The sequence below is a fragment of the Gymnoscopelus braueri genome (assembly GCF_963280865.1).
Source record: "Gymnoscopelus braueri genome assembly, chromosome: 20".
Lineage (NCBI taxonomy): Eukaryota > Metazoa > Chordata > Actinopteri > Myctophiformes > Myctophidae > Gymnoscopelus > Gymnoscopelus braueri.
This window is the reverse complement of record NC_137622.1, coordinates 34,199,805-34,224,209: the sequence shown is the minus strand read 5'-3', so window position 1 is coordinate 34,224,209 and position 24,405 is coordinate 34,199,805. Positions and strand designations below refer to the sequence as shown.

At 42.2% G+C, this 24,405-nt stretch overlaps 1 protein-coding gene across 5 annotated transcripts in view; it reads left to right on the top strand.

Annotated features, from left to right (window-relative positions):
• The window catches only part of diaph2 (diaphanous-related formin 2), a 688,393-nt gene that overhangs the window by 363,644 nt on the left and 300,344 nt on the right, over window positions 1-24,405 (top strand). For all 5 annotated transcript variants that reach the window (XM_080415256.1, XM_080415259.1, XM_080415257.1 and 2 more), the window contains one exon: window positions 582-676. In XM_080415256.1, coding sequence (XP_080271382.1) covers window positions 582-676 — 95 coding nt within the window. The remainder of the gene's footprint in view (window positions 1-581; window positions 677-24,405) is intronic.

Below are 24,405 nucleotides of genomic sequence, written 5' to 3'. Positions count from 1 at the left end.
TGTGTGTGTGTGTGTGTGTGTGTGTGTGTGTGTGTGTGTGTGTGTGTGTGTGTGTGTGTGTGTGCTGCATATTTGTGTGTACGTCCGTGGCTAATCTTACAAACCACTACAACGGAATTCAGCCCCGCGTTCCTGTGCACGATGCAAGTACTGCAGGCCATGGAAGGAAGACAATCCCCTGATATGTTCGACGATTTTACGAATCATTTCATTTTTGTGTGAACATTAATTCACATTTTGTTTATTTACAATATGTCAGATCCACCGTACTGCCGTCACTCCATATTTGGAAAAGACTGACATCATCAATATATTTTTAGAAATGGTATTACTTTTGCCACCTTTCATTGTAACCAGTAAATCTTGATGTGTTCTCTCCCAATTCCTGTCAGGATGACACAAACAATCCCACTGGGGGCAGAAATAAAGTGTATTACTTTTTTCCATGTGACAAGTTAGGTCTGTGGTCATTTTGTCTGAGCGAGCGATGAGTGCCGAAATGTCTCTTTGAACCCTGCAGTCTAATAAAAAAAAATAAGAGGGGGGAAATGACTCTCTCTTCCCTTTTTCCATCACAACAGCAATTTTCCTGGGCTCGTTCCGGCTGCCTTATGAAGAGATTCGGGACATTGTGCTGCAGGTAGACGAGGAACGACTGAGCGAATCACTCATTCAGGTGAGACTGATGTCCGTGTTGTCTGTTAGTTTTTCTTTTTTTCTGATAGCCTTTAAATCTTTATTGAAGACTTTTTTTTTTCACAGTGGCCTTTGACACCGTTTGTAATGCCGTTTTTAGCCCTTTTTATTTCTGTTTGTAATGTATTATTTGTTATGCCTCGTTTTGTCTTCTGGTCTTAATCTGTTTTTCTTTGTCTTTGTTTCTTCATTCTGTCCGTGTACAGCACTTTGGTCGACCTTTGGTCGTTGTAAAACGGGCTTTATAAATGACGTTTGAGTTGGGTTGATAGAGTAAAAAGCGTGCAGGTGTGCACTTGTGCGAGGCCAAATATATCCACTCTTTGGGCGTGTGCCTTTAGTTTTTTTTTGTTTTTATGTCTTGCTCTTACTTTCCCTGTGCAGGCACGTGCAGAATACATTTTGCTGCACCATTCATCTGTTTTCTGTGTCTGGTGGGTAGCCCGGTGACCCTGTTTTGAAGCTTTGCATAGAGTCCTTTGGCACACGTCGGTGTCACCTCATTCTCACTTTGGACCCGCAGAGACCACCCATTCATCCTCTCATAATAGATGGTGTGGGACATGGCTTTGGCGAAGTCTCCCCGGCTCCACCCTCCTTTCCTCTAGCCTTTGTCTTAAACTATGATTGATGATCTTCCCCGAGGCTCCCTGTTTAGTCATTGTTTTCGCTTTTTCTCCATGTTGGAGAAAGCACAGTAATTGCAAAACGGGGGAGGCCAGCCGTTTGAGGTGAAGACACATCGCTTTGGCAGCGTCGAGCCCCAATCGGCGCTGACATTGCCCCCGCCCTATCCTTTTTATCTGACGTCTCCCGCTGTCCTGTTGTCTTTTGTCTCTCGGTTTTCATTCTGTGAAGTAGGAGGAGGCGTGGGCCTCGGCAGTGACGAGTGAATGAAAGAGGACTGGATTTCAATATCGTCTTGGCAGCCTCTTCGTTGTGTTGTCTGCGGCGTGTGTGTGTGTGCAGTGGTGGAAAAAGTATTCAAATGCTTTACTGAAGTAAAAGTACCAATACTGCAATATAGAAATACTGTGTTACAAGTAAAAGTCCAGAATTAAAAATGTACTTGAGTAAAAGTACAAAAGTATCGGCATCAAAGTGTACTTAAAGTACCAAAAGTAAAAGTACTAAAATGTTTGAAAATAGCAGATCTACAAGCTCACAACGCGTCGCAGCTTGTACATAGGCTATTTTCAAATTGCCTTCGTATAAAATGGGGCTAAAGTGGTTAATGTATGTTTCTTAAGTTATCTACAAAGTAACTAGTACTGTAACTAAAGTTTTCAAATAATTGTAGTGGAGTAAAAGTACAATATTTGCCTCTGAGATGTGGTGGAGTAGAGGTACAAGTATAGACAATTGGAAATACTCCAGTAAAGTAAAAGTACCTCAAATTTGTACTTAAGTATAGTACTTGAGTAAATGTACTTAGTTACTTTCCACCACTGTGTGTGTGTGTGTGTGTGTGTGTGTGTGCCAAAGGTATTCTCTCATTCAGCCGCTAGGCGACATTGTTCAGGTGCGTGCGTTGTGCCCCAAGCGATTTGATTCAGGAGGTCTATCCTATTTTGCAAAAGAAAAAAAAAAGCATTGAAGATAAGGAGGCCCTTGTGGTGATTTGTACAGTTGTCCGGCTTTTTTTCTCTCCCTCATAGCTTATCAAAACGCACATGCACAGAAGCCAGTCTACTTCCTCTCTAACTCTCGGATGTCAGACAGTAGTAAAGGCTGGTGAGGCAATATATATTTAGAGGGTTCCTAGGCAAGCGGCCCGGCAGGACTTTTTATTTTGAGCTCTGATAACCTTTAACCCATTAAGACCTGGAACGCATCTGTGTCATTTTTTTTATTTGAGCTAAAAAGCATTATTTTACACTTTGGCTGTTCAAAAATAGCAGATCTACAAGCTCATAGCATGAGCTTGTAGATCTGCTATTTTTGAAAAAAATCTGTGAATATATATATTCTTTTAAAGCGAACATTTGTAACTCCAATCTTTGCTTTTGGGGGTCCCTGAAACAATATATTTTGAGATGGGGGTCCGCGGCCAAATACATATAATTTTGGGGGTCCTTGACATGAAAAAGTTTGAGAATCTCTGATCATAAAAACATACATTTTTTTTTTAAACTGTTTTTGATTTGATTTAGAAGACATTTGTAGAATCCCCCCAGAAGCAAAGATTTGAGTTACAAATGTTCACTTTAAAAAAACATAATATTCAAAGGCTAGCACACATTTTCAAGATTTTTCCAAAAATAGCAGATCTACAAGCTCATAGCTATGAGCTCTACAAGCTCATAGCTATGAGCTTGTATATCTGCTATTTTTGAATAGCCCAAAGAAATCGAAACAAAAAATGACACACAGATGCGTTCCCGGTCTTAACGGGTTAATTGGCTGGCAATCTGGCAGAGTACAGGGTACCACTGCGAGCCTGCGCCGGACCCCCCTCTGCCTTTGTGGAGGAGGAGGAAGAAAAGTGAGCGCGTTGCCCTTTCCCCACCTTCAACAGTACCTCAGGAGAAGTGAGATACTTTATCTGCCAGTAGCACAGCCGTGTCCCCAAACCCCCTTTACTTTCCCTTTCTTGTTGCAAGCAGCACCAGGCAAAGTACACAGAGTAGGAGGTGCATCAGGCTGGTGCGAGCGGAGCTACTGTATACCCGCTCTCAAACAACAACCATATCAGGGTGCCCTTGACCAAGCTGTTCCGGTGGACCATCTCCATAGTCCAAAAACTCTCCATCACCCAGAAATGGCCCAAATAGAACAAAATGAAACGATCTGTCTGGGGGGGGAAAAGGGTATTAGAAGTAGATGCCAGATGTTTGGGTCCAATGCCGAGTCCTAGCCCACCAATGAGTTTTTTGTATTAAGTAGCAATATATATTAAACTTCAATAGGCCTATATGAAAAGAACATTCAACTTTGATTATACAGTGAACAAGTACATCTAAAATACACACAACACAATGTTGTGAGCTTGTAGATCTGATCTAATGACATGCCCAAAAGCAGTGGTGTAAAGTAACTAAGTACATTTACTCAAGTACTGTACTTAAGTACGATTTTGAGGTACTTTTACTTTACTGGAGTATTTCCAATTGTCTATACTTTTACTTCTAGTCCACTACATTTCAGAGGCAAAACTTGTACTATTACTCCACTACAATTATTTGAAAACTTTAGTTACTAGTTACTTTGCACATATAAGTTATTACATTATAAAACATACATTAACCACTTCAGCCCTATTTTATACATAGCGTAACCTTTTGAGGAAAATTATGGTTTTGTGACCAAATTATTTACTGATTTAGGCCATTTAAAAAATGTTTGGCCTAAGTCAGATTTATTTATATATATATATTTTAAACCTATTTAAATCTCTTATGTTACATAACTGACAGACAGTGTTATTTCTATTTAAATAGTCATAATTTGTTATAAACATTTTGGGTGAAATGATTAAGAAATATCATATAGTTTTGTTTTGGATCAGTTTTTAATTTTTACATAGGCCATTAGTTTAGCAAGGCGACGATAGGCTATTTGAAAAAAGCAGATCTACAAGCTCACAACGCGTCGCGATGCGATGCGTTGTGAACTTGTAGATCTGCTATTTTCAAACATTTTAGTACTTTTACTTTTGGTACTTTAAGTACATTTTGATTGATGATTTCCACCACTGCCCAAAAAGAGGGACGACGTCAGACTGAAAGTGGTTAAAAATCGCGACACACACCATCTGCAAAACGATGGCCGATGTATGTATGGCCCGGGCTCTAATTAGAAGATAATTGTAAACAGAAGGCCCCACACTGTGTAAAGGAGCAGGTAAGCCGTAGTAGTCCTAGGAGGAGTACAGTTGGAAACAATACAGGGGCCCCGGCAGGGGAGCAGAGGGACACCCTGCCGGGTGACCCGGCCCCCGAGCGCACTCTTCCATCTGCACAATGCTCGTCTCCACTCATGCCCATTAACCCATTCAGACCGGGAATGCATCCTTGTGTCATTTTTAAGATTTCTTTGGGCTATTCAAAAAAATGGCAGATCTACAAGCTCATAGCGCGGCACCGAGTGCTTTTAGATCTGCTATTTTTGAGGAAAGAAATCATGAAAATGTGTGCAAATCATTGAATATATACATTTTTGTAAGCGAACATTTTTAGTTCAAATACAACAACATATTTTGAGATGGGGGTCCGCGGCTAAATACATGTAATTTTGGGGGTCCTTGACATGAAAAAAGTTTGGTAACCACTGATCATAGCGACCTACGTTTTTTCAAAAAAAACTGTTAGGATTTGGAAAACATTTGTAGAATCCCCAGAAGCAAAGATTAGATGATACATATTCAAAAGTTTTGCACACATTTTCACGATTATTTTACAGAGTGCCGCGCTATGAGCTTGTATATCTGCTATTTTTGAATAGCCCAAATAAATCAAAAAAATTACACACAGATGCGTTCCCGGTCTGAATGGGTTAATCAAATCACACCACCCACTTGCAGCCACACGCCAATCACCATTCATCCACACGGGCAATTGCACACAAACACAGACTGCGGGGAGGAATGCGTGTCTGCCACAGGGCAATAAAAAAAGTAATGCGGACACCCTTCTGTTATTGTTATGACGAGTGGGTGATTGCCATGATGATAATGAGTGCACTTAGACTGCACGGGGGAAAAAAATGGGAGGGCGGGCGGGCGAGCAACGAGCGAGCGCTGCGATAGGCGTAGAGAGCCGTCCGTGGTGTTCCTCGAAGATATTGCCTGTAATTTTCTTCCTCGCCGAGTCGCCCCCCCCCCGCAGTCTCCCAAGCAGAGGTCCTGGAGGTCAAAGTGAGAAGAGCATCACTCTGTAGCTCAAGGAGACGTTGTGACAGTCAGAGGGTACGGTAGCGAAGGCGACGGTGGCATTGACCTCCCAGCCACCTCAAACACCACCATCATTGTGTAAGATTATTGAAAAACGATGTGCTTATAGAGCCATGGCTGCAGGACTGACTGACCTGAATTTCAACACTGGTATGGAATGTGCAGTATGTATGTTCATTGGGTTGGTAAATGGTAAATGGACTGTATTTTTATATAGCGCTTTTTCTCCAAAGCGCTTTACAATGTATTTCACGTTTCACCCGCGTTCACACTTCGATGGCGTTTTATAGGAAACCATGCAAGGCACCAACCTGCTCATCGGGAGCAGGAGTTCAGTGTCTTGCTCAAGGACACTTGAGCCAGGAATCGAACCCTGCAACCTTTCGGATTTCAAGACGGCCGCTCTACCACCTGAGCTACTGCCGCCCCTGAATTTTACATTAGTATGGAATGTACAGTATGTTCATTGGGTCGGTGCTTTGATACCAATTTATTATTTAGAAGGAATTTTATCTCAATTATTCATGTATTCATCCATGGAACATTAACTGTATCTATCAATATGATTTTTCATCATACTGTAGGTTCAGACTTATTATATCAATAATTACACTCGGCCAGATTTGACACTCTCCTCATCACTGAGCATAGAAAGAGAGCATGGCAGCTGCATAACTGTCAATGTGTTACTATCATTTATTGTTGCTGTCTGTCTCGTTCTTGGTGGAGACATCAATTGAGGTTAACATTTCACAGTTTGGCAACAGTAAAAAGCCTATTTATGTAATTAACTGTGCCAAACAAAATTGGTGTGACATTTTGTCAAATTGCACGGCTCAATTTAGAGAGAGCAAGTACTCTCTAAATAAATTCTAATGGTGTGGAAAGCATCGCTATTAGTTAACCAATATTGGTTTCTCACTGTGTTACGTTATTTTTGCGGACACATTTGATTTGACCATAACCTATATACTTCTCTGACCCGAGTCCTCCAGGTGTCTATAAATAGGCACGATCCTTTTTTCCCCCTACACCAAATCTCTTTGGTGTAAAGGAGACGGAAGTTCACAATGCGTCGTCATACTGTAGTGTTGTCAAGAGTCGTAGACGTATGGTTCATGTGGCTAATTTCATATAAATATGGCATGTAAAGTCACTACAGTGGCATTCATTGCCTGCAAAGCCCTTATGAAGGAACACGTGAGAGCCAGAGATCTGATGTAAGCAATCAAGAGAGCTCACAGCAGTCTTAACAGAAGGAACAGGTTGACTGAAAAAAACGGTGGATCCCGCTCAACAGCCTGTTCTCTATGCCATGCATTTTTTTTTGTGTGAACAGTTGAGGCTTAAAAAAAAAAGAACGGAGTGAAGGGCGGAGCGAAGGGAGGAATGAATTAGGGAGAAGGAAGCGAGGACTCTTAATGTATATGAAACACTGCTCCATCTTATCACCGTCCCACTCTGTCGACACGTCTAATGTAATGATTTGTCAGCGGAATGTGGCAGCCACGCTGGCCTTGACGCTGCCCTACAATGTGTCACCGCACCAGAGCGGATAGATTGGAGTTGATTGGCTCTCCTTATTCTGCATTAGGGCCCATCAGCGCCTTCCAAGATGATGCACACATCTCCGAACGGCCCCGGCTCTCACCATCCATCCAGCCCTCCGTACGATCCCCCCCCCCCCCCCCCCCGCGCCCCGTACACTCGCACATTTGTTTTCACATCCATGCACGCTGCTGCTGCTGCTGCACATACACAGACAGACGTGCACACAGACAGACAGTGTCAATTATCCCCTCTCTCTCTCTCCTCCTCTCTCTCTGCACAGCCGTGTCATTTGTCATCCGACCGAGATCTGCACGAGAATCTACCATAATGCATGGGTTCATATTGCTGTGTGTGTGTGCGCGCGCGCGCGAGAGAGATTTTATTCAATAGTAATCTTCTGCCAGGCTTTAGGCATGGTCACCAGAGGTCAGGTTTAAGATACAAGGTCAAACTGATCATATGCAAAGGGTACATCAGAGCCACCCCCCCCCCCCCCGGGCCACACAATACCCTTCATAACAATGAGATGAAAAGGTGGGACAATGAAAGACAATAATGACCGTTGGCTCAGTGAAAAACAAAAAAAAAAGACGCTAGGCCTCCGAAAGCCTATAATAGCAAAAGGTCCGCTTTTAGACTGGGCTGACAGGCCTGACAAAGCCCCTTCATGGCTTATCGTTGGCCCCGGCTCAGCGGCATGCAGCGACGTGAGAGTCCTCTCTCGGTCATGCGTTGTGTGTGGAAAGCGGGACAGGGCACGTGCGCTCTGGGCTTCAGGGGGTCCCGGTCTCATTGTGTTTTTTGGCCTCAGCTCGGTGGCCCCTCAAGGCCCTCCGGCCCCCCCTAGCCGCCTTTTTGAGCAGCACCCTCACTAGACACATGGAGATCAGCAGGTTGAACCTGCTGAACCTATTGCCTTCACAATGACAAGAACACAGACCTGGCCCACTCTGAGCCCCTCCCCCTTCTGCCTTTATTCACGACACATAATACAATTCATCCACACTTGTTGTGCACTGGGAACGCGTCTGATGTAAATCAGTGAGCCGATGTGAGGCTGAAGGTTATGGAGGTGGAGAGGGGTCTGCAAGGTCTCTGTCTCTTTGCAGATTTCCATTCTTCTTTTCCTTCACCTCTTCTTCTTCTTTTACAGCTTGACCAAGGGCAACACTGCCTAGACAATAGTTTGTCTGTCTCCTCAAAAGTAGACCAATCACAGCTCGGCATGAGCTGTGATAGCAGCGTGCACGACAATGCAAAACAGAAGCACCTCCTGGCCATGAAAGCCTGAAATTGCCTGGTGAAGAGTGAATAGAAAGTAAAACTTAGGAGACTCGAAAATCTATGCATGTGAAAGAATAATAGTTGACGAAGACTCTGTCTGCACCTCATTTGGCCAAATGGAAGAGCTTTCTTTATACATACTTAACCAATAAGAACAAAAATGCATCATATAAGTGTATGTGTGTGTGTTCAGAAACTGCATATTTGTGCGGTTTGGTTCACAATCTGCATTAGTAACTGACAGTGGTGGAAAGTAACTAAGTACATTTACTCAAGTACTGTACTTAAGTACAGTTTTGAGTTACTTTTACTTTATTGGAGTAGTTTCAATTTCCAATATACTTCTACTCCACTACATCTCAGAGCAAATACTGTACTTTTTACGCCACTGCAATTATTTAAAAACTTTGTAGATTTTGATAATTATTTATTACACATTACCCACTTCAGCCCTATATACATTTCGGCCATTTAAATAGATGATTTATAAGCTCACATTGCGTCACGCTGCGACACATAAAAGATTTGTATACATCTATACTACAATCCGCAAACTGGCTGAAAGGGCAAAACGGGAAAAAATCAACGGGAAAAAAAAACTGCGCACTGCGCATGCGTATGCACCGCTGTTGCCAGATCGTGCGCGAGCAACAAGCAACCAGCTTCATGAAAAAACACAAAGCTGCGCACTGCGCATGCGTCGACACACTTTCGACAAAAGACAAAAGACGAACGGCAGCCATTGTTGTTAATGCGAGTCAGGGTGCGAGTGCCTTCACTTCTTATTTTAGCTTATAAAATGCTCTCAAACTTCTTCTTTGAGGCACAGAATTCACTTATAACATATCGTTTGGATAGAATTTTGTTGTTTCACTTCATATGTGTGGTCAATTAATCATGACAGAGCCTATTTAAAAATACAAATTCAGAGAACCGGCAGGGGCGGCCAATCACACGCATGTATCCGAATAAGTCAACCTATTTTGGGCATGGCCATCTCAAAAGTCCCGTTGCGTCATGGCTGTCCCCCCCGCCCCACCCCCACCACACACACACACACACACACACACACACACACACACACACACACACACACACACACACACACACACACACACACACACACACACACACACACACACACACACACACAGGGAGGGAGGGTGGGAGAGAGAGAATAGTCAGCCAAACAGCGAGAGAGAATTTTCGCTGACGGACAGACAGAGACAGAGAGACAGAGAGGGAGAGAGAGAGAGAGAGAGGGAGGGAGGGAAAGACAAAATAAGCGAGCCCTCGCTTATTTTTGCGCGGACATAATTTGTTTGTCATTGTGGTGAATGTTGTGTGTGCTGCTGATGTTTGTTGTGTGAAGCTTAATGTCAGAGTGTTTGTGTTGGAGCGCCTCAGTGCGGCTGCAGAGTTCATGTGCAACATCTTGCATGCGTGGCTGTGGCTTCACAGTTTTCCTTCGCCGTGTCTGTAGGTCACGGTCTGGAGACCCCAGGGTCTCCAGGGACCCCTAAGGGGGGGGGGGGGGGTTGACCCTCTGTTTTTTTTTATTTTTTATCCCATGATTTTGTACCCCCAAACGACATTTTCTTTGGGGGGGTTAGGGGGGTGGGTACTAGAATTCTGCCCGCGTAGCGGGCAGAACTTCTAATTTTATACATTTGGAAACTTGTGAAATTGGACATTCTGCATAATAAGTACTTTCACTTTTGGTTCTTTAAATACATTTTGATGTCAATACTTTTGTACTTTTACTCAAGTAAATTTTGATTACTGGACTTTTACTTGTAACAGAGTGTTTCTGCATGGCAGTATTGATACTTTTACTCAAGTAAAACATGTTAGTACTTTTTCCACCACTGGTAACTGAATATTGGACAGAGACACCGTCGACCCCACTGCTCCCTCCAGCCCAGCCCTGGGCATACAACACCAAATTGAGGACAGTTCACATGGGAGAATTTAATAATGTCCATGGACGAATGTCACATCTGCGGGACTTGTGCTATTTTTTATGTGCGACACCGGAGCACAGCTTAGTATAACTATTAACTCAGGCTTGACTGTTGATGGATGACTGCACATGCACGGGATAAACACACCAAGACAATCTGCCAGCTTTGACAGAGTATATGTTAAAAGATAGCTGTCATCTAGCATTCATTATGTAATGGGTGAATTAGCCTTGGCTACAGTGCAACACATTACTGGTGTTTATTAAATCAAAGCACGTCGCCGTTAGCGTTCGTAATCGTCATACGTAACTTTTATGTTATGCTGGAAGCTGTCATGATGACTGATAAACTAAACTGATAATGAAGTGCCTAACCTTAAACCTAAAGTTCCTTATTCGCAGCAAGTGGAGCTTTTTGAATAGCATTAAAACACTGGTTTGTGATCTTTCGCTATACCCGCTCAATGGTATTAAAGTGGGCTTTGTGTGGGTGAATTACAGGTATTAAACCAAAGCATTGTCAAGCTGCTCGAGCATAAGGTCTGTAATATTTCAAACTATTTGCAATATGCATAATTCTGTGGGTGTTTCTGGTGTTTTTTTTTACCGTGAAGCTTTTCAAACATTTGACAAATAGTCCACGATACTGCTTTAGAAAACGGTTACAGTGTTACCATGACTTTGATGGAATAGGATTTTGGTCTCCTGCAGCACAACTTATCCATGCATGAGCACATGACCTTTGTAACCCAAAAACATTGCCTTAAGTCCATGACACCGAGTGACCTCACCACGTGGGCTTGTTTGCCACAGCGGTGGTTCTCAAACTTTTTCATTTCAAGGACCCCCCCAGTTTTGGTTTGCACCAGGCCACTGATTCCCATATCTCTGAGAGTGTACAAATGTAACCAAAATGGTTGGTTTCTAACTCAACCCATTAAGACCTGAGGCAAATATCTTCTAAATCTAAAATGGTTTTCTGAAAAAATTATGACGATATATCAGTGGTGCTCAAACTTTTTAATGTCATGGAGCCCTAAAATGATATGGATTTGGCTGCGGACCCCCACCTCAAAATATTTTGTTCCAGGAACCCCCCAGAAGCAAAGATTTGAGTTAAAAATGTTCGCTTTAAAAATATATATATTCAAAGTTGTGCACACATTTTTAAGATTTTACAAAAATAGCACGAAGTCACAAAGTCACGCGCTATGAGCTTGCATATCTGTTATTTGTTTAATAGCCAAAGTATAAAATCACACAGATGGTATCCCGGATTGAATGGGGCAAGTATTATTTGTTTTAGCTTCTGATCCCTTGGAACCCTCTGAACGACCCCTAGGCCATTTTGAGAAGAACTACTGTGCCTACAGTACCTGGAGATGGATTGATAGGCAAAACAAAACCAAGAAATGGAAACCGAATTCCACTGCCAAGGCGTTATTGTCTTATGTTGGCTTTTGTTTGTGGCACCTTAATCTCTCCCAAAGCCCCTTGCAGCAACTGGGCTCCGCTGGGAGGGCTTGAGTGGCATAAAGACAATGTCTTTCCTCCCGTGTTCTCTTAGTTGTCACCGACAGAGGACAAGAAGACCAAACAATGGCCATATATTTAGAAAGCATTCGCCACACTGGGTCACTTTGTGGATTAATGTCCACTGGTAGAAATGTGTTCTCTAAGACATAGGAATACTAACCAGAAGTTAGCAGAGCCTTTGTTTTTCTTCTTTTTTTTAATTCATCCTTTCATCAGGTGTTTAGGTGTTATTGGCATATAGAAACGGTGGTGGACAAAGTATTAAAAAAAATGTGTATCAATTATTAATACCACAATGTAGAAATACTTAGTATTGGTATCAAAATGTACTTAAAGTACCAAAAGTAAAAGTACTCATTGCGTAGAATGTCTTTTGAAAATAGCCGACCTACAAGCTCACAACGTGCCGCTTGCCAAAGTGTAGGGATGAATTGGTTAATGCATGATTTGTAATAATAATAAAGATCTACAAAGTAACTAGTAAGTAAAGTTTTCAAATAATTGTAGTAGAGTGAAGTAAAAGGCAAACAATATGTGCCTTTGAGATGTAGTGGAGTAGAAGTAAAACGTATCGAAAATTGAAAATACTCCACTAAAGTAAAACAAATACCTCAAAATTGTACTTAAGTACGGTACTTGAGTACATGTACTTAGTTACTTTCCACCGCTGTAGAAATGTATGCTAATTCTAATGCACTCTCTATGCTGACTGTGTCATTCTCCGTCTTGACACATTTCTTTTTTGGGATTTAGATTTTTTTTTTTCTGTGATGTTTCCGCTGGAGTAACTCGTGGATGAATGCATGGATGGCAGCTCCTTAAAGTTGGTTCAGTACATGCATAGCTTCCCCTAATGCCCTCTGGGCAAGCTCAGTCTTTTGAGGCCTAATCAGCTTTACTCCCCACATCGTAGCAAAAAAGCAGGCCACAGGCCCCCTTGTGCACTATATATAGTTTTGCAGAGACCCAGAGACCCTGTAATGTCCAATTATGGCCCATTTCTACATTAACCCTGTCACATCAAAGCTCGTCACTAAAGCGACCTCGCCGCATCAAAGCTAATGCGTTGCTCACAAAGAATATAAGAATGTACAGTGATCAGTGGATGCTTTGAAGGCAGCTTCTCTTTTTTTGTGTGCACCATGATCTTTCTGTTGAGAAATTACGTATTTGCGCAGTGTTTGTACTCGTATATGAGATCCCCCCCCCCCCAGAACAGTAGTTCTGCTCATACCGGCAGCTTAAAATCTCATGAAAAATTATGCAGGGCGTAGATGTATGGAATTCATGAGTAATGCTGGATGTCATGACATATTAATTATGTGTTTTATGGTCTTTTTCAAATGATATTCACATGTGATGCTGCAGTGTTAAGATCAGATAAGGCAACAAGTAGGCCTACATGCCCCATATCACAATGCAATGTCATCAGCTCATTTATTAAGCCTGTAGCTTTGCCACGTCTGCAGTATTTCAGTCAAACTGATTGAATCACATTATCAGTGTCTAGAGACAGGTCTAGCTATATGTTGATGTATAGCAGACAAGGTGTAAAATAAGTGGATTATATTAAGTGTAAGAGCTCAAATCAAGACATGCACAGTACACAGTAAAATACTTGGTGTTGATTTAACTCTGTACGTGTACAAATAGAACCAAATTGGTATCCTGACCTGAAAATATATTTTCTGTTTATTAAAGAGCTGTAAAGATGAGGACACCGTTGTCACTGAGCAAACACTATATACTGGAACATAGTCGAGCTATTTAACACTTAAAAGATATCACTTACACCACCGTTTTAAATTTACACCCCATATTTTACAGTGCATTGTGTGAATGAAGTAAGACGTCAGCCAGAGAAGACCAGCTGTATGCATGTTTGTCTGTGACGTCTAGCCTGTATGTTCAGCGGTGTGATTATCTGTGCTTGTATTATGTATAGTCTACACACATCCAGGGATATAAAAGGAACTGCATTCATTGGCTGCTTAACCCTTTAAGACCTGGGACGCATTCTCTGTGTCATTTTTAGATTTCTTTGTATTATTATTATTTCTTTGTAATATTTTGAGATGGGGGTCCGCGGCCAAATACATATAATTTTGGTGGTCGTTGGCATGAAAACAGTTTGAGAACCACTGATATTATAGCAACATACGTTTAAAGAAAAATATGTTAGGATTTAGAAGACATTTGTAGAATCCCCCCAGAAGATTTGAGTTAAAATGTTTGGTTAAAAAAACATTTATTCAAAGATTTGCACACATTTTTCACGATTTTTCAAAAATAGCAGATCTACAAGCTCATAGCGCGGCACTCGGTGCCGCGCTACGAGCTTGTAGTTCTGCTATTTTTGAATAGCCCAAAGAAATCTGAAAATAACACAGATGCGTCCCCGATCTGAAAGGGTTAAGAACAAACACGGCCATAATAATGCAGACTGCTGCTGAGACTTTTCCAGCCTCCGTCTCCACCCTCAGTCACTTGATCCAGCTGGGGGGGAGATAAGATGGAGTCAACACTAAATCTTTAAAGCACACCCAGTTTTTTGGTGTGTGTGGTAAGCTAACACTCAGTCAGTGGATGATGCAGCCCTGGGGGCTTGTTTTGTGGAATATCAGAGTGGCTTCTTAATGTTTAATGTCAGCCAATGTATTTTATATTACCCCATCTCCTTTTCAAAAGGAAAGGCTAATGACTAACACTGCACCACACTGCTATTCATGTGTAATTAGCGTTGGCCTACGTTGTGCCGCACAAATGGCACTGGCGAAAGCCAGTATCAAAGTGGAAGAGAAAAGTCAGCAGCATGTCCTGTGTCTCAACGCCACAAGGCCATAATGAGTAAATGTGTGCACATAATTTTGAATCAGCCACTGGTTTTGAGACCAGGCCTTGTTAACAGTTGGAAACATGAATTCACAGTATTTATATTGTACGGTAAACGATACATGGATCACATGTTCTGTAACCTTGAACTTGATTATTTCAGCATGGAAATGTGGTGTGTGGTGAAATTACTTTTCATTGCATATGTAATATTTTGGGTATATTATTATAGGCGAAAATGCCCCAAAATAGCCTCGGCCCATATGCTTAATAAATGTTTTACGCTGGTGTCGTATGGCGAAAATATTCAATCTACAAGCTCACAACATGTCGCAATTGCGATAGCGTTATTTTTGCTGTACGACAAAAATATTTCCGTTTTTTTTGTAGCCTACTGTAGAACATGGCGTGTATATCCTCTTTGACCTTTATTTATTTATTTATTTCCAGTTGGTCCACAGTGTAGCTCTTCACACACATACACATACGGTACCACTATTCCCTTCAATTTCCTTCAAACACTTATCTATTACTGCTTTCATCTGTTGGGGTCCGCTGTAGTGGACTGTGTCCAGAATAGCCTTCCTCCTGGGGACAAGTGGACCCGGTGGATTGTGTTATGTGTCCCTTCATTCCGCCGGCCCCTTTTCAATCAACAGCGGCAACATGGGTCCCCAAGACGAATCAAAGGCTAGACGCCAGCTATCTTGGATTGAATAGACAGTATTTTGCTTCCAGAATGATTTCTTTTTTTTCCTCTTTTATTTCGTCTTGACTTACACCCTCGGTTCAATGCTATTTAGAACATTGTATTTCACGTGCCCTTTGGCCCTGACTCTATTGGCCTGATGGATGCTCTGACCCGCACTCTTTGACTTCTGAGGGGAAAGGTTTTTACGGCGTTGCTCTGTAGGATTGCTAGTCATCTATGATACGGTCTATGTCTGTCTGTCTGTCTGTCTGTCTGTCTGTCTGTCTGTCTGAGCTAATCTCACACTGAACCGATTACCACCAACGTCAGGTAGGATAGTGTGGGGCAGCAATGTTCGGAATTTGCCAATCAGGCTGGAATGTGTCCGTATCCGTCTTCATCAGTTGGTCGGAATGTGTGTGCAAAATTTCACGGAAATTGCATGCTGTGTTCATGATTTGAGGCATTTTTTTCAAAATTTCGTGTAATGACTATAGAGATACTGTGTACCGATTTGCGTGACGTTTGGGCAAAATCTGTAGGAGTACTGTCAAAAAAAGTGTTGGTGCTATATAACAGGCCCATGTGAAGAATTTGGGGCAAAGGTTCTGAATTGGCATCCAGGGAGTGTGTGTGCACAGTTTCGGCCCATTGTACAAATGCCTTCTAAATCAGTAGTTCTCAAACGTTTTCGTGCCAAGGACCTCCAAAATGATATGTATGTGGCCTTTTTTTGGGCACCAGGGAGCCCCCCCCCCCCCCCCCCCCCGATTAGATTGCTGTTAAAACATTCAAAACAATTGCACTTTCAAATTTTTTCAAAAGTGTTCAAAATAGCAGATATACAAGCTCGCAGCTCGGCACGAAGTGACGTGCTGTGAGCTTGTATATCTGCTATTTTTGAGAACCACTGTTCTAAATCGTAAGAGTTTTCTGAAAAACTCATGTTGATATGTAGGCCTATAGCTCAATCTAAAATGACACGGTTGCTTTCCCGGTTTTAATTGGTTAACCACTTGAGCCCTAGAGTCCCCATTCTAGGCATGTCATAATAGGTGAACAATTTGGTCAAAGTATAGGCGAACGTTCGGCAAAAAGAAGAGATTTGGGGTAGAGGGACAAAAAGGTGTGGGCTAAGGATAGAGCCCTGGGGGGCTTCTTAACGACTTTCTTATTTGTTATGTTATATTCTTCTGATATTCTTATCATATTCATTCGTAGCATTGTATGCTAGTTATGGATTTCTCTTGTTGTTTTCCAAGCAACTTATGGTTGGGTTAAAGGGGGTTTATTTGTTTATTAAGACGGATCCCCATTATATATTATTAGATAATAATATATTATTTGTATTTATAATATAAATACATAATAATATATGTACTTCGCGCGAGCGCACACACACACACACACACACACACACACACACACACACACACACACACACACACACACACACACACACACACACACACACACACACACACACACACACACACACACACTAAAGACACACTAAAGACAAACAAATACACTTAAACGGCACACTTCAGGGAAAAGGGGGTACTGACTGAGCCAAGAAAGGTTTGAGCACCACTGATAATGGGTACCATGGCCGGGCTGAATGTGAAAGCACTGTAACTTGAAGAGTGGAGAATGTGGGTGCCAGCCTAGACGAGGGTGTTACAGTAATGAGATACAGGTTACGCTTCGCTAAACATTTGTAGATGATGACAGTATCTGTAGGGCTTCCCCTTTCCAACACTTTGATCTCTGTTGCCGTCGACCTGCTCCCCCATTTCATCTCGCTTACATTTTCACAGCAACTGTGGACGCATGCCAAGTTAATATAGTCTAAAGGAAGGGGGGCATTAGGCATGCACTTAACCCTCCCTTTGACTGAATGGTGCTGAGAACAGCGGGCGCCGACGCAATGCTGTGTACATGATGCAAGTCAAAGGCTTGCAGGAGAATCCCAATTTGTTTCTCAATTTGGATCTTTATGACATTTCTAGCCTCGATCTCCAGGCTTTTTATTTTTTAGTTTTGCTAAAAAAATAAGAGCCTGGACCAGCCTGTCCGTTCGTGGAATAGGAAGTGTTTCATTTCCTCAACCAACCAGAGTGCAGTGGGCGTCGCTCCAAATGTTGTTACGTCAGGGCTCTCAATGCTACACATTGGGGGAGGAGCAGGGGCATGGGGCTGACGGACAGATCGGTGAACCAATGGGATCTCACAGATTTTTTTCCCGGCGATTTTGAACCCGCCCCTCTATGCCAGAGACACGCTAGGGCAGCCTAGGACATTGCAAGTGAACTGATCGGTTAAGTGTATTCAGATATATAGAGCGGCGAAGTCCTGACGCCACTGCCGCTAGAGGGCGGCGCTATCCCCCTCGGTTCGTGTTGAAATCCCCATAAGGGAATCTTAGATCACGTCCTATAAGAACATATTCAAAAAAATAAACAAACCACCCCGGCGATTTTACTCATATGGATATGAGGCATCGACTGAAGGTGTAAATATACAAATTTACCCAAAGAGTAACACAATAAACGCTAGTTAAAAGAGGGAGCAGCCTTTATTAAACCAACAGGTATCGACGGTGAAACATTAATAAAGTTTTAATAAAGGCTGCTCACTCTTTTAACTCCGAGTGCCTGGATCTCTAATTATTTTTATATCCAATCAATCAATCTTTTTGCAAAAATCAGTGTGTGTGTGCGCGCGTGTGTGGGTGTGTGTGTGTGTGTGTGCGTGCGCGTGCGTGCGTGCGTGTCTGCGTGTTTTGTTTTGTTTTTGCTGTTCAGAGACTTCAGACTCGAAACCAATGTGATTCCAATCTGGATAGGCCACAAAATCTGATTTGAGCTGCTAGCCTGAACATATTGGAAGAGATAACGGAGAGTGGTAACTAACGTCAAGCAGAATCCTGTGTTGGACAGATGATAGAGGCTGGAATAATGAAATATGAATGTCTATAGTGTGTCTTGGTCGAATGATTACCGTCAAATCCAACCCAAGTGTCAGTCTTAACTTTTATGTCTGGCTTTTGCAGTGGGCAAAAATCAACCACCCCCCTCAAAACCCATCTCCTTGAAGAGATTCTTTTTGAACAGAGCCAATTCCCAACAGCAACGTCAAAATGAAAAGAAAACCTTGAGATCTTGAGTCGGGAGCCTGGGAGAGACGGGTCAATCGATAATGCTTTTTCTCGGAGCAATAAAGTCTTTTTATTAAAACCAAATCCCCCCCCCCAAAAAAAAAACCAAAGTGAGAAGAAGGAGAGAATCTCAGCGATGTCTAACAGATGATGTAAGTAAACTCCATCTTCCTCCTCTAGCAGGCCCATGGGAGGTCTGTCTGCGACACAGACAGCACCGGAGCGCCGTGTCTGCTTTAGATACGCTTGACAGATGCGATTTTCTTCTTTTAACCCCTTAAGACCGGGAACGCAGCACGTGTGTAATTTTGTTGATTTTCTATGGCTATTCAAAAATAGCAGATATACAAGCTCATCGGTATGAGCTCGTAGATCTGCTATTTTTTTTTAAAATATGTGCAAATCTTTGAATGTATTTTTTTTTAAAGCGAACATTTGAAACTTAAATCTTTGCTTCTGGGGGGTCCCTGGAACAAAATATTTTACAAATGTTTACTTTAAAAAATATGTATTCAAAGATTTGCACACATATTCACGATTTTTTTTTTTAAATAGCAGATCTACAAGCTCATAGCGCGGCACTCAAGTGCCGTGCTATGAGCTTGTATATCTGCTATTTTTGAACAGCCAAAGAAATCTAAAAATGACAGAGATGACGTTCCCCGGATTGAATGGGTTAATTGATTTTTCTTCTCAATTTTGGGAGGCGGCAGAGCATGTGGCTTTCTGCCCGCGCTACCGAGATGAAGAGAAACATGGGACTGTCTTCTTTCCTGCCGAGAGACCTCAGCAGGCTTTCCTACCTGGCTGGCACATGGTGAATCACACTGAAAGGCCTTCAGTTAGAATCGATACGAGAAGCACTTGTGCGCGGGACTCAACCTACAAGCTGCAGACTTAAGGCTCGACAGCTTTGAAAATAAATTATGCACAATTTCAAAATGTTCGACGCGACTGAGACCTCAAGGTAACAAAAAAACTAAACAAAAGGTAGTCAACGGTAGCATAACAAATGCAGTCAAATAACTATGTTCTTTAAAAGAAGGGCTGTAACTAGAAAAGGTGCAATTTGGCCTTGATCACGCCGACGCCGTCGCCACACAAGGAATCCGATGGGAGACATCGTGTTAGAGGCCAAGCAACATGCCGTTGAAATTTGGTGCGGATCGGATCCTGCGTTGATGATATATGGCATTTTATTTTTAAGAAATAGGCCCCTACCACAAATACTACATTTTCCCATTCAAATCAATGGGAAAAATGTATTCACAAAACAATTAAACAATACATCATGTCACTTAGCAAAAGCACACGATTCTCAGATGAAGCCGGTCGTTTTGACATAATGACTCCTGTGTGTGCCACCAAAATTGTGGGAGAAGTACCGCGGCAATGTTTTGGGGCTGCTATAGAAATAAAGTCGCCCAAGTACTATAGTGTGCGTAATCCAGGTCAAATGCTACAAAGAAGGCTATGTATATCTGCCAATTAATGTCTCTGTTCATATTATATATACTGTAGACAATACATTTTTGTGTAAATAAATCATATCAGTAACACATTTACCGCCAATCCCGAGATATCTCGGGATATCAAATCCGCCCGTTAACCGCCTATCCCGAGATATCTCGGGATAGGGTCTTTTTGTGGTTTAATACACGATCGCGCTGTTTTCTGTACCATCCTTGATCTTTATTCTCTTCCCATTCGCTTTCGACTCATCCTTGGCAAAAATAACCGTTTCCTGTTTATTGTTTCCGGTTTGATCTTGAGTTAACTGTTTTTTCCCTGTTTTGGCTAGACATGGTCGTTTTCACATGGTATAAAAACGAAAGGGAAAGCTCCGGTTATATTTTCTTTTCTCTGGACGACGAACAGTTATCCCCTTTGTGTTTACCAACGGTCTGACACACGATCATAATATATATAAATGTTCTGTGGCCAGCGAGGGGGGGGGGGGGGGGGGGGGGAATATGTGCATTCTTGCCGGATATGGTGCCTGCCAAGATAGCTCGCCTCAGAAAACGTAATCCTTTGGGGGCTGGTACATCGATCGTGTGTGTTTATAAACACGGTAAGATGATGGATCAAAATGGATATACAAGTTCTGTGACCGGTTGAAAAGGTTATAAAACACAAATCGCTGGCACTGGGTGAGTATATTATCATGACTAAACTCTGGCAGTAAAAGTGTTAACCAAAAACCCTGATGTGGTCCAAAATAATATGCATTTGAAAATGCATATAATTAATTGTTAAATAACACAAAATGTATCCCCAAACAGCACCTATAGACTGGGGTGGTACGCCCCGCGTTCACCAAGTGACACAGCAAACTAAGCCCTCCAAAAAGCCAGGGGAAACCCTGATATATTAAGATGTAGTGTTGGAGCTGCAAACGTGTGCGGGTTCTTAAGTCCACAATGTCACATACACTAGACTAGCAAATACAGGCAGAGTGCAGAGAGAGAGAGCAAACGTCAACCTGATCGGCTTCCTCTCCGCCATGCGCTGCCTCCTTTCACCCTGCCATGGCAACAACAGGCCTCGCAGTACGCTTTTGTCCCGTGCCTTGCTTGTTATTATTGTTTATCTGTTTTGTCAATCATCCAGATTGGGCCACAATAATGCCCATCCATATGCATGGACCCCTCATTACCTGTGGTATAGACCATTGGCTGCAGGCTCTGGCAGTGCCCGCACGCCAGGCTTTGTTCCCTGCTGTAACAACAGGTGACTGGAAGCAGCCTGACACACATTGGCGGGCATCATTTGCACGGTGTAAAGTGCACATGTGGGGCACGGCGATAAGTATGGCGGCGCATCAGGCCCGTTGGATTAGCGCTTAACCCATTAAGACCTGGAACGCATCTGTGTGTCATTTTTAGATTTCTTTGGCTATTCAAAAATAGCAGATATACAAGCTCATGGTGCCGCGCTATGAGCTTGTAGATCTACATTTTTTGGGGGGGAAAAAATTTAAATCTTTAAATAAATATCTTTTTAAAGAGATATTTTTTTATTTAAATCTTTGCTACTGGGGATTCTACAAATGTTTTCTAAATCCTAATGTTAAAAAAAAAAAAAAAATGTATGTTGCTATAATATCAGTGGTCCTCAAACCTTTTTCATGTCAAGGACCCCCAAAATGATATGTATTTGTCCGCGGACCCCCATCTCAAAATATTTTGTTCCAGGGACCCCCCAGAAGCAAAGATTTGAGTTAATGAAAATGAGTGAATGAAAATGAATATATATATTCAAAGATTTGCGCACTTTTTCTCAAGATTTTTCAAAAATAGCAGATATACAAAGCTCATAGTGCGGCACCGAGTGAATAGCCAAAGAAAAAAAAATGACACCGATGCGTTCCCGGTCTTAAAGGGTTAAGCAGGAGAAACTGGGTCCCCCTTGAGCTTAATTGAGGTTTATTTTGGCACACAACCACCACCCCCCCCCCCACCTCTCTGCATCAAATGCTAATTTAACAATGAAATGTGAAATACATTATGCTGATTTACAGGAAGGAAGGAAAAAAAACATAACACACATGAAATGATGCACTTGATGGGATAAACAAAGCGAGGGTAGGAGAAGGGAACAGAGGATGGGCTTTGGTGTAGCACCAGATGATGGCTTCACAAAAGGATGGCCCGGACCCAGAGGTATACTGCTTGTACTCTGATCATCATCACCGCACCGCTCTACCTACGGCCAATATAGTGTTCACGCCAGTTGCTTTGACCGCAGGCCTGAAAACGAACTAACCACCACAGCAGGGGTGGTGAAAGTACTGACATTTTTTTTTTACTTGAATAGAAGTATCAAAACTGCAATATAGAAATACTCTCTTACAAGTAAAAGTCCGGAATTCAGAATTTGCTTGAGTAAAAGTACAAAAGTAGACTATTGGCATCAAAATATGCTTGAAGTACCAAAAGTAAAAGTACTCATTATGCTGAATGTCCCATTTCACAGGTTTCAAATGTATAAAAATCTTTTGAAAATAGCAGATCTGCGATGCGACACGTTGTGAGCTTGTAGATCGGCTATTTTCAAATAGTCAAAGTTTAAATAGGGCTATTTATGGTTATAAGTGGTTAATGTATGTTTTGTAATAATAATCTAAATCTATAAAATAACTAGTAACACATTTTTTTTTTTTATAATTGTAGTGGAGTAAAATATTAGACTCTGAGATGTAGTGGAGTAAAAGTATAAACAACTGGAAATACTCCAGTAAAGTAAAAGTACCTCAACATGTACTTACTAACTAAAGTACTTACGGTAAGTCAATTTACTCTGTTACTTTCCACCACTGCAACAAACAAATACAGTAGATGGACACACAGGCGCGCACACGCACACGCACACGCACACACACACACACACACACACACACACACACACACACACACACACACACACACACACACACACACACACACACACACGTCCTCACATGCATGCACAACACAATTGTTTGATGTTGATTAAGCACAGTCAACTCGAGGCACAGTGAGCGCTGGTGTTTCCTTGACTGGCTGAATAGAACACTTGTTTTTTTCCTATGTTTATGCCCTCCAATTCATCGTCTTTGTTTCAGTGACAGATGGTATATCACTCTGTCAGACAGCAGTCAGACAGCAGACTCTCCAAACAAATTAATTTCTATCTCCGTTTCGTATGCGAGCTCCTCTTTCTGCTGCTTTTGATTGACAGTCTGATTATGTGACCAAGGCCGTATTAGGATAGTCCAGTCACAAATGAGCCATATTGTTATTTTGCGGTGTGGGGATGGTTTTACATGAATCTACGCTTCTCATTTCCACCTCGAGAGACGACTGATTTTTTCCCCTGATGCTGTCTCTGCATGTACGCTCTGCTATGTTGTCTTTATAGAGCTACTGTGTGAATAATCAGTCCACACATTTAAACTGTAGAGTTTAAAGTCCGCTGTTACGAAGGTTTCCGAGGCTTATAGCGTCCTACATCCATCCACGCTTCATTTGATTTAACCTGCGTGTGCGTCACGTCCACTAGCTGTGACCTGAGGGTGGGTTAAAAGCTCTTTTTCTCCATCACGGATATACCTTCTCTGCATGGCCCCCTCTCTCCCTCGTATAGTTTCACACGTTCCCCAGAAAAAAGGAGAGAAGAAACAAAAGACTAAAATGGAGCTGCACAGGTGTGCATCTAAAATTTCCTCCATATTTTTCTTTTGAAAGACAAATTTAATGTCACGGTGGGTCTGTCACATGTCACATCCCCAACCGCTGACCCACCCCTCTCTCTCTCTCTCTCTCTCTCTCTCTCTCTCTCTCTCTCTCTCTCTCTCTCTCTCTCTCATATGCACACACTCTCTCACTCCTGCCTCTCTCCTTCATATGTGCCTTTATCTCACTCGCTGCAGTTTAATGCGATTTTGGAATCTGTCACAGTTGGTTTGTCGCCTGTCAGTCTGTTTGCAGGAGCTTTGTTCATAGTGAGTTCTTCTGAGGTGTTAGTTGGTTTGTGGCAAAAAAATTAGATGGCGTTTTGCTGCGAGATCCTTCCTCTCACCACTCATGTGTGCTGTTCATTCTAATCTGAGCACTGCACGTGAGAAGAGGACACGGCGTTTGTTAACCATCTGCACTGATTCGTTTCCCTCTAATGTTTAACCGCATTAACCCTAATGTCCCTTTTCTGGGGTGAACGTTATTTACGTACATGTGTGATGATGGCACGCTAGTAAATAGACGACATTACTAGAGGTTTTGTCATTTCGAGTGCCTGTCAGGGGACGAGTGAATGTGTGA